Raw genomic sequence first — 11,520 nt, 5'->3', positions numbered from 1 at the left:
GTTGGGTAAAATGACGACTTTTATTATAATACTGCCAAATTTCTATGTTTTTCTTGTGAAATTCCAACTAATTTTTCACAAGTTTTTTTTCTTTCTGTTTCTGTTATATTGCCATATTTTCTCGTAAAATTATTACTTTTTTAATGTAAAATTGTTGCTTTTTAAGGCAAAATGTCGACATTTGTCATATAAAATTCTGACTTTTATCACAATATTGCCAATTGTTTTGGTGTTCTTGTAAAATAGTGACATTTTTTGAGTAAAATTATGACTACCAAGTAAAAATTCCGATTGTTATTATAACGTTGCCAACATTTTAAAGTTTTCTCATAAAATTGCGACTGTTATTGAGTTCAAATGGTCAGTTTTTCTTGTAAAATTTTGACCTGCGTTGGGTGAAATGATGACTTTTATTATAATACTGCCAAAATTTTTGTGAAATTGTTACCTTTTTCCTATGAAATTCCAACTCATTTTTCACAACAAGCTTTTTTAAATATTTTTCAGAGCTCTCAAGAAGGTAACAAATACAAGAATGTGCGTGTGTGTGTGTGTGTGTGTGTGTGTGTGTGTGTGTGTGTGTGTGTGTGTGTGTGTGTGTGTGTGTGTGTGTGTGTGTGTGTGTGTGTGTGTGTGTGTGTGTGTGTGTGTGTGTGTGTGTGTGTGTGTGTGTGTGTGTGTGTGTGTGTGTGTGTGTGTGTGTGTGTAAGAGATAGAACACGCCTAGGTCTACCTCATCTATAAGATTGTATTCTTTCGCTTTCTTATTAAGCAGAGATGGTCGGTGAAAACAACCTGAAAGGTGAGCAGAGAAAAAGAGGAAGGACAACCAGACTCATGGGAAGAAAAGGTGTACAGCAATAAAAGTGGGCGGGACGTTAAGTAAACAGAACGGCAGGAAGGAAGGTGATAAAGGTGCACCTTCACACCTGAGCGAGACCACTCCTTTTTGGAGAGCACACCAGTGAGGTTCGCGGCACCAAGAAGAGACCCGGAAAGACTATGAAACGAGACCAGTGCAGGATCTGATCTTTGGACTTGGGTGTCCATCGTATCCACAGAAGATGTGGTCTTTAAACATCATTATTCTCCTGCTCTTCTGCTACGGTGAGTGCACTGCAGTCAACCTTCTATTTAGCAGGAGAACCTCGTCATCAGTGAGTCCAAAGTGCGGACTCTGGGCAATTTACGCCTCACAGCTTGGCTTTTATTGGCCCAAACATACCAAACGAGAGAAAAAAATGCAAAGTTTAAAAGAGAGCCAGAAAGGCAGAATGTGAGGAGAACAAAGTTTAAAAGTTTATAAGGCGCACAGCTGATGAGCGGGTCTATGCGGGTCTATTTTCATACAAAAGGCGCATTAAAGGGGTCATATTATAAATGTTTTCTAAATGTAAAAGACTTCCTTGTGGTCTACATAACATGTGATGGTGGTTCTTTGCTCAAAATGTTGCATAGCGGCACACTAGATACAGTCTAATTTCACCTATTTGGGTTTAAAATATGTTTTTGCAAAGCAGTAATTATAGTCTGCAAATGATGTGTTGTTGTTGAGTGTCGGTGCTGTCTAGAGCTCGGCAGAGTAGCCGTGTAATACTCTTCCAGGTGGCAGCCGGTAGCGGGAAACAGCGGGAGGCAGGGTGCAGGTAAAAAGGTGTCTAATGCTTAAACCAAAAATAAACAAAGGGTGAGGGCCGCTAAGAAAAAGGCATTGAAGCTTAGGGAAGGCTATGTAGAACGAAGCTAAAACTGAACTGGCTACAAAGTAAACAAAAACAGAATGCTGGACGACAGCAAAGACTTACTGCGGAGCAAAGACGGCGTCCACAAAGTACATCCCAACATGACATGACAATCAACAATGTCCCCTCATCTATTATGGTCATCTATAGCTCACCGGCGTCAAAATGTAAACAAACGCCATGGGTGGATCTACACCTGGCATCCACTGTAATGATACCAAGTAGAGGAGCGTATCTAGTCGATACCACTATAATTTTTTAAAATTTATGTTATGTTTATAAACTCAGTAAATTCGTCCCTGGACACATGAGGATTTTGAATATGACAACTGTATGATCCAGTAAATACGTGGTGTCGGAACGATACCCAAGTGTGTGGTATCATCCAAAACTAATGTCAAGTATCAAAGAAGAGAAGAATAAGTGATTATTACATTTGAACAGAAGTGTAGATAGAACATGTTAAAACAGAAAATAAGCAGATATTAACAGTAAATGAAGAAGTAGATTAATAATCATTTTTTTACAGTTTGTCCCTCATAATGTGTACAAGATAATAGGTGTATAAATGACACAATATGTTACTGCACACGTCAGCAGACTAATTAGGAGTCTTTGTTTGTTTACTTACTACTAAAAGACAAGTTGTCTAGTATGTTCACTATTTTATTGAAGGACTAAATTGCAATAATAAACATATGTTTCATGTACACTAACATTTTTTGTTCAAATAAAGCCAATAATGCTATTTTTTGTGGTCCCCTTTATTTAGAAAAGTATCGAAAAGTATCAAAATACCCAAAATATTGGTATGGTGACAACCCTAGTTCCACCTGTAGAAACAAAGGACAAGGTGTCACTAAACATAAAACCCTTTAGCATATTAATATATATTGGTTTAAAGTACCAATGATTGTCACACATGTCAGGTTCAAACACCGATGACATCTATTAAACAGACAAGAAGCAAGGAATTAAACAGAGACAGGATTCAATTTAGCTGTAATTCAATTTAGCTTACCATGAATTGATTTACGTGGACCCCGACTTAAACAAGTTGAAAAACTTATTGGGGTGTTACCATTTAGTGGTAAATTGTACGGAATATGTACTGTACTGTGCAATCTACTAAAAAAAGTTGCAATCAATCAATCAATCAAAGCTCAACGAGGAGAAATGCGTAGACCTGTACTCTTGCACAGTGTCGTCCCACGCACTGACGAAAGGTTGCACGTCTCCTCTTTTTTTTGGACTTTCCCTGATTACATGGCAACAGCTGTTTCTAAGGGGAGAGGGGGTCGTAAACAGCCGTCGCTCTCGGTCACAAAACAGTTAAAAGAAAAGATGCCTGGAGCTTGCGTCAGGTCCTGCTTCCACTCCGCTTTGTAGATTTCGGGTCAAGACAAGATCTTCCTGTGGATTACACTAGATCAAAGAAACCGACACCTTCATGTCGCTTCCCATCCTACACAGTGGAGTCTTACCAGCCTTTTGCTTGGTAAGATCAAAGACAGCTTTTGTCCTCTTAAGGTACCTTGTCAAGACGAGATCTTCCTGTGGATTACAATAGATCAAAGAAACCGACACCTTCATGTCGCTTCCTATCCTACACAGTGGAGTTTCACCAGCCTTTTGCTTGGTAAGATCAAAGACAGCTGTTGTCCTCTTAAGGTACCTTGTCAAGACAAGATCTTCCTGTGGATTACAATAGATCAAAGAAACCGACACATTCATGTCGCTTCCCATCCTACACAGTGGAGTTTCACCAGCCTTTTGCTTGGTAAGATCAAAGACAGCTGTTGTCCTCTTAAGGTACCTTGTCAAGACAAGATCTTCCTGTGGATTACAATAGATCAAAGAAACCGACACCTTCATGTCGCTTCCCATCCTACACAGTGGAGTCTTACCAGCCTTTTGCTTGGTAAGATCAAAGACAGCTGTTGTCCTCTTAAGGTACCTTGTCAAGACAAGATCTTCCTGTGGATTATAATAGATCAAAGAAACCGACACCTTCATGTTGCTTCCCATCCTACATAGTGGAGTTTCACAAGCCTTTTGCTTAGTAAGATCAAAGACAGCTGTTATCCTCTTAAGGTACCTTGTCAAGACAAGATCTTCCTGTGGATTACAATAGATCAAAGAAACTGACATCTTCATGTCAGAAAGCTTCCCATCCTACACAGTGGAGTCTTACCAGCCTTTTGCTTGGTAAGATCAAAGACAGCTGTTGTCCTCTTAAGGTACCTTGTCAAGACAAGATCTGTGGATTACAATGGATCAAAGAAACCGACACCTTCATGTCGCTTCCCATCCTACACAGTGGAGTCTTACCAGCCTTTTGCTTGGTAAGATTAAAGACAGCTTTTGTCCTCTTAAGGTACCCTGTCAAGACAAGATCTTCCTGTGGATTACAATAGATCAAAGAAACCGACACCTTCATGTCGCTTCCCATCCTACACTGGAGTTTCACAAGCCTTTTGCTTGGTAAGGTCAAAGGCAGCTTTTGTCCTTTTAAGGTACCTTGTCAAGACAAGGTATTCGTGGGGATTACAATAGATCAAAGAAACCGACACATTCATGTCGCTTCCCATCCTACACAGTGGAGTCTTACCAGCCTTTTGCTTGGTAAGATAAAAGACAATTGTTGTTCTCTTAAGGTACCCTGTCAAGACCAGATCTGTGGATTACAATAGATCAAATAAACCGACACCTTCATGTCGCTTCCCATCCTACACAGTGGAGTTTCACCAGCCTTTTGCTTGGTAGGATCAAAGACAGCTGTTGTCCTCTTAAGGTACCTTGTCAAGACAAGATCTTCCTGTGGATTACAATATATCAAAGAAACCGACACCTTCATGTCGCTTCCCATCCTACACAGTGGAGTCTTACCAGCCTTTTGCTTGGTAAGATCAAAGACAGCTGTTGTCCTCTCGCTCATGGCAACACAAAGTTTTGTGGTAACTTAGATACAATTATTCGGTCAACACACACAAACACGAGGTGTGGCGAAATTATTCTCTGCATTTGACCCTTGATCACCCCCTGGGAGGCGAGGGGAGCAGTGAGCAGCAGCGGTGGCCGCGCCCGGGAAACATTTTTGGTGATTTATGATAAAAAATTAAAAATGTTCCTGGAAACTTTAGATTTTTTCAGTATAGTTTGGACAACCTTGGCTTAAATGAAGCATAAACCCCGAAGACGAGTCATTTATTTGAGTCTGACGAGCTTTTGGATGTTTCTCATGATAGTGATCAATAGAAAACAGAGTTGGCCTGATGTGATATCGACTAAGTCATCACACAGCTAATAAAAGAGCTAATCTCTCGGGGACGGGGTGTGTCGTCTTCCAGTCTTTTGTCAACTGCTAAAGGCGATAACATTTAACGGTGACACGCCCCCGGGCTCCTTTTTAACAACTCAGCATGGTGAATATGTGGATTATTTATTAAATGCTGCAGATATAAAACAGAGTTTGACAAACTTTATCGTTTTAGCCGAGACGCACTGCAAAAAGTGAAATCTAAGTAAGATGAAATATCTCAAATAAGGGTGATATTTGCTTATTTTCTGTCTGATAAGATAATTCTTCTCACTAAGCAGATTTTATGTTAGAGTGTTTTACTTGTTTTAAGTGTCCTAAATGATCTCAGTAGGATATTACAGCTTGTTGCTGAGATTTGATGACCTATATTGAGTAAAACATGCTTGAAACTAGAATATCAACTGTTGCAAAGCTGTGTCATCAACACTCACAAGTATAAAACTACTTTTTTAAAGTCATCATTTCTTATTTCAAGCATGAAATAAAAAAAAAAATATCATGATTTTGACACAATTGTGTCTCATAATTAAAACAGATGACAGCCAAATGGACTTTTGCTGTTTTATTTTCAATGAAACAACAGAAAATAGGTACTCATATAGTAGTACAGTTGGCACAGTACAGTAAACTGACAGTTCATATTTAAACATTTAACATTTCAAACAATTTTGAACAGAAATAGTTCATGCACATTCAGATAAATTCCTCAAAAGTACAATTTAAAAAATGTTGTCCGGGGTTCCGGGCTGTATATATGCGCACTAATTGACTGAAAGAGCACGCACTTGGCGCGATGATGTCATGTTATCCATGGAAAAATGCATTTTTAGACCATATGATTTGCCTGAGCGGCTAGGACGGGGGTCGGCAACCCTTTAGCGCCGCCCTAGTGGCTCTGTGGAGCTTTTTCAAAAATGTATGAAAAATGGAAAAAGATGAGGGGAAAAAATATATTTTTTGTTTTAATATGGTTTCTGTAGGAGGACAAACATGACACAAACTTCCCTAATTGTTATAAAGCAGAGTGTTATATTAAACATGCTTCACTGATTCGAGTATTTGGCGAGCGTCGTTTTGTCCTACTAATTTTGGCGGTCCTTGAACTCACCGTGGTTTGTTTACATCAGGGGTCGGCAACCCGCGGCATGCGGCTCTTTAGCGCCGCCCTAGTGGCTCTCTGAAGCTTTTTCAAAAATGTATGAAAAATGGAAAAAGATGTCATGGAAAAAAATTATAATTTTTGTTTTAATATGGTTTCTGTAGGAGGACAAACATGACACAAACCTCCCTAATTGTTATAAAGCACAGTGTTTGTATTAAACATGCTCCACTGATTCGAGTATTTGGCGAGCGCCGTTTTGTCCTACTAATTTTGGCGGTCCTTGAACTCACCGTGGTTTGTTTGCATGTTTAACTTTCTCCGGGCGTGTTTTATGTTACTTCTTTTTTTGTCTCATTTTGTCCGCCAAACTTTTAACGTTGTGCGTGAATGCACAAAGGTGAGTTTTGTTGATGTTGACTTGTGTGGAGTGCTAATCAGACATATTTGGTCATTGCATTAATGCAAGCTAATCGATGCTAACATGCTATTTAGGCTAGCTGTACATACATATTGCATCATTATGCCTCATTTGTAGCTATTTTTGAGGTCATTTAGTTTCCTTTAAGTCCTCTTAATTCAATGTATATCTCATTACACACTATCTGTATGTAATATGGCTTTTAATTGTTTGCGGCTCCAGACAGATTTGTTTTTGTATTTTTGGTCCAATATGGCTCTTTCAACATTTTGGGTTGCCGACCCCTGGTTTACATGTATAACTTTCTCCGGGCGTGTTTTATGTTATTTCTTTTTTTGTCTCATTTTGTCCGCCAAACTTTTAACGTTGTGCGTGAATACACAAAGGTGAGTTTTGTTGATGTTGACTTGTGTGGAGTGCTAATCAGACATATTTGGTCATTGCATTAATGCAAGCTAATCGATGCTAACATGCTATTTAGGCTAGCTGTACATACATATTGCATCATTATGCCTCATTTGTAGCTATTTTTGAGGTCATTTAGTTTCCTTTAAGTCCTCTTAATTCAATGTATATCTCATTACACACTAGCTGTATGTAATATGGCTTCTAATTTGTTGCGGCTCCAGACAGATTTGTTTTTGTATTTTTGGTCCAATGTGGCTCTTTCAACATTTTGGGTTGCCGACCCCTGGTTTACATGTATAACTTTTTCCGGGCGTGTTTTATGTTATTTCTTTTTTTGTCTCCTTTTGTCCGCCAAACTTTTAACGTTGTGCGTGAATGCACAAAGGTGAGTTTTGTTGATGTTGACTTGTGTGGAGTGCTAATCAGACATATTTGGTCATTGCATTAATGCAAGCTAATCGATGCTAACATGCTATTTAGGCTAGCTGTACATACATATTGCATCATTATGCCTCATTTGTAGCTATATTTGAGGTCATGTAGTTTCCTTTAAGTCCTCTTAATTCAATGTATATCTCATTACACACTATCTGTATGTAATATGGCTTTTAATTGTTTGCGGCTCCAGACAGATTTGTTTTTGTATTTTTGGTCCAATATGGCTCTTTCAACATTTTGGGTTGCCGACCCCTGGGCTAGGAGACCCGAGAGTAACAAGTTTATGGGTTTATTGTTGGACAAAGCGGTCCAAGCAAACATAGGCATGGCATCCAGATAGTCGCTCGCAGTGTTGACCGAATTGAATCTCACCCAATTCGCTACTTTTTGGACACAAAGGCAATTCTCTTGTCTGCGGTTTATCGACTGTCCAAATGTATCCCCAATTCCTTATTTCTTTGGAATATACGTCATTGATGCTAATTAAAGTTAAAGTACCACTGATAGTCACACACACACACACACTAGGTGTGGTGAAATTATCCTCTGCATTTGACCCATCCCCTTGTTCCACCCCCTGGGAGGTGAGGGGAGCAGTGAGCAGCAGTGGTGGCCGCGCTCAGGAATAATTTTGGTGATTGGTGATGACAAATACGCTAATGTGTATTTGAATATATTACATTTCAAATAGTACACATTAGCATCAAGCAGAGAAACATTATTTGCCTCCTGAGCGTATTTAACAGTTTACTGCATCCTACTGGAGGACACATTCGTCCGTTCTCGATGTTTTTTGTCCGCAAAACACAAGTCACAGTTTTCTATGTCACGCCTTCATATTCAGTGTTACTGTAACAATATCTAAAATCTCAACATGGGCCATAATTGTATTTTCTTTCTTTAATTATGATAAAATAGTGACTACGTTTACAGTAGATATACTACAAAAGAGTTATACGGTCACATTATAAACACAAAAAAATTATTGTACGACAAAAATAAAGTCACAACATTACGAGAAAAACTAAATTATATTCTGAGTACTTTTTCGAGTAATAAAAAAGTTGCAAAAATTTGAGAGCAAACATTTTTTAAAGTGCTGTCAACTGTTTATTTTTTTAAATCCGATTAATCACACTTTTCGATTTGCATTAATCATGATTAATCACAGTAAATGACTCGCTTACATAGTTTAAATTAACCTAAAAAAAACCACCCCAATATTTTTACATATGGAAAAAAAAATGTTCTCAGAATGTCACATGCAAACATTTTTTAAATGTTTTAATTGAATATATGTCATTTATTTGCTCAAAACCTGCTAACCATTTTATCTGAAGTACTGGAATTATTTTGGGGTGAAATTTGGCAGCAAGCACACAGTTGGAGTCTCCTAACTCATCTCAACTCACGCCACTTTTAAATTAACCAACCGCGGTTTACGTAAAGGAGCATGTGTGCTCAAAATAAATTGTGTGATTAATCTGCAATTATTTATGATAAATGCGATTTTTTTTTTTTTTTGATCAATCACGAGTTAACTCATTATTTTTGACTGCTTCAATTTTTTTATATATTATTTAGGGCTGTCAAATTTAAGGAGTTATTTTTATTTCACGGCGTGGCGAAGTTGGTAGAGTGGCCGTGCCAGCAATCGGAGGGTTGCTGGTTACTGGGGTTCAATCCCCACCTTCTACCATCCTAGTCACGTCCGTTGTGTCCTTGGGCAAGACACTTCACCCTTGCTCCTGATGGCTGCTGGTTAGCGCCTTGCATGGCAGCTCCCGCCATCAGTGTGTGAATGTGTGTGTGAATGTGGAAATACTGTCAAAGCGCTTTGAGTACCTTGAAGGTAGAAAAGCGCTATACAAGCATAACCCATTTATAACCCATTGTTGCTTTTCCATTAAGAACAATAAATTAGTTTTTAGTGTAAGTTTGCTGCTTTCAAGAAATGTAATGCCGAGCGCATATCATTATGTCAAGATAATGGCACTAGCATTTAATTTATTTAAGAATATTTTTCAATATATTGAGCAAAAAGGTCTCTTTTTTTTCTACCAAGAAAAGTGCACTTGTTATTAGTGAGAATATACTTATTTTAAGCTATTTTTGGGTTCATTGAGGTTAGCTAATTTGACTTGTTTTGTAAAGTCTTGACAAGCCACATTTTCTTGTTCTATTGGCAGATAATTTTGCTTAGTTCAAGTAAAATACCCCTCATTTTTGTATTTTTTTATTCTTGTTTTTGAACACTGACTTTTTGCAGTGAAGATGTTGTGTTTTTAGTTTTTCCCGCGTCGGAGGACTGAAAGAAAACATGTCTCCCATGCGTGTTACTGATTAAACATGTTTCATTGAAGCAGGTCAGAAGCAGAGCACACATTGAGTATCTCGATGGCCAACAAAATGACTCAACTAGACTTTGCTCACTTTGCCCTTTTTGTACCTGCAGCTCGCCTCTCCAGCGGCGACGGCAAAGTGCGCTTTAGCTCCAAGAACTTTTACAACATACTCCGATGGGACCCCGCCCAGCCCTCCTTCCCCGGAGAAAAGATCCTCTACAGCGTCTTGTACAGAAGGTACCAAGCAGGGGGACGCGTGGAAGTTGTCTTTGGGTAGACTGTAGACCAGACCTGGGCAGGTTAAGGCCTGTGTATGTAAACTTTTGACCACGACTGTATGTAGAACTCTACCTGTTCAATATTGAAGTGCAACTTTGTCAATACTTTATTTAGCCATCTTTTTTTCTGTTCTGGTTCCAACTTATTTCACTGCCTTTGGCTGGGATTTTTATTCAAGTGCAAAACTTCACAAACAGACAAAAAATATTTTATTGGTATAATGTTTGTTTTATTTAACATTTATATTCCAATTACAATGTTAAAATATACCAGAAATATTAAAAAAATCAATGCAGAAAACTCAGCTTATAAAAATTAAGTGTAAAAAAAAATCAATGCAGAAAAAAGTGAAAAAAATTCAGTGTTTAAAAATTCAGTGTATAAAATAAAATTAAGTGTAAATAAATCTGTGCAAAAAAATCAGTGTTTAAAAATTAAGTGTAAAAAAAATCAGGGCAGAACAATTTGGTTTTAAAAAATCAGTGTTTAAAAATTAAGTGGAAATAAATCTGTGCAAAAAAATTCAGTGTTTAAAAATTAACTGTAAAAAAAATCAGGGCAGAAAAAGTTGGTGTAAAAAAAATCAGTTTTTAAAAAATAAGCGTAAAAAAATCAATGCAGAAAAAGTCAGTGTTTATAAATTAAGTGTAAAAAAGATCAGTGCAGAAAACATCTGTATAAAATTTAAGTGTAAAAAAATCAGCGGAGAAAAATTCAGCAAATAAAAATTAAGTGTAAAAAAATCAGGACAGAAAAAATTCAGTGTGAAAAAAAATTCAGGCCAGAAAAATTCAGTGTATAAAATAAAATTAAGTGGAAATAAATCTGTGCAAAAAAATTCAGTGTTTAAAAATTAAGTGTAAAAAAATCAATGCAGAAAAATTCAGTGTATATAAATTAAGTGTAAAAAATATCAGTGCAGAAAAAATCTGTATAAAAATTAAGTGTAAAAAAATAAGCAGAGAAAAATTCAGCAAATAAAAATTAAGTGTAAAAAAATCAGGACAGAAAAAATTCAGTGTGAAAAAAAATTCAGGCCAGAAAAATTCAGTGTATAAAATAAAATTAAATGGAAATAAATTTGTGCAAAAAAGTTCAGTGTTTAAAAATTAAGTGTAAAAAAATCAATGCAGAAAAATTCAGTGTATATAAATTAAGTGTAAAACATATCAGTGCAGAAAAAATCTGTATAAAAATGAAGTGTAAAAAAATCAGTACAAAAACATTTTGTGTAAGAAAATTCAGTGCAGAATTCTTTGTTGCTTCCAAAATCAAGACCCACTTTCTGTAGAACCAAGACTAAAGCACCTCATTGGCTGGTTCTTAGACAGGATCCATTGCTTCAGTCTTTTAATTCAGTGTGTAAAAATGCAGTGTAAAAAAATCACTGTAAAAGAATTCAATGCAGCAAATTTCAGTGAAAAAAAATAAATGCAGAAAACTCAGCGTATAGAAATTAAGTGTAA

At 37.1% G+C, this 11,520-nt stretch overlaps 1 protein-coding gene across 3 annotated transcripts in view; it reads left to right on the top strand.

The window, feature by feature from the left end:
* The first annotated feature begins 934 nt into the window (after nt 1-934).
* The window catches only part of ifnlr1 (interferon lambda receptor 1), a 31,264-nt gene continuing 20,678 nt past the window's right edge, over nt 935-11,520 (top strand). The window contains exons 1-2 of one of the 3 annotated variants that reach the window (XM_062062299.1): nt 935-1,107; nt 9,886-10,012. In XM_062062299.1, the coding sequence (XP_061918283.1) occupies nt 1,065-1,107; nt 9,886-10,012 (170 nt within the window). In that variant the 5' untranslated portion in view covers nt 935-1,064. Of the gene's footprint in view, nt 1,108-6,445; nt 6,564-7,278; nt 7,378-9,885; nt 10,013-11,520 lie in introns of those variants that run through there. The other 2 variants (XM_062062302.1, XM_062062300.1) reach the window with 2 other exon arrangements.

Source organism: Entelurus aequoreus, linkage group LG11, assembly GCF_033978785.1.
Source record: "Entelurus aequoreus isolate RoL-2023_Sb linkage group LG11, RoL_Eaeq_v1.1, whole genome shotgun sequence".
Classification (NCBI taxonomy): Eukaryota; Metazoa; Chordata; class Actinopteri; order Syngnathiformes; family Syngnathidae; genus Entelurus; species Entelurus aequoreus.
Note: the sequence above shows the minus strand (reverse complement) of the source record. Positions and strands in the feature narration are given on the sequence as shown.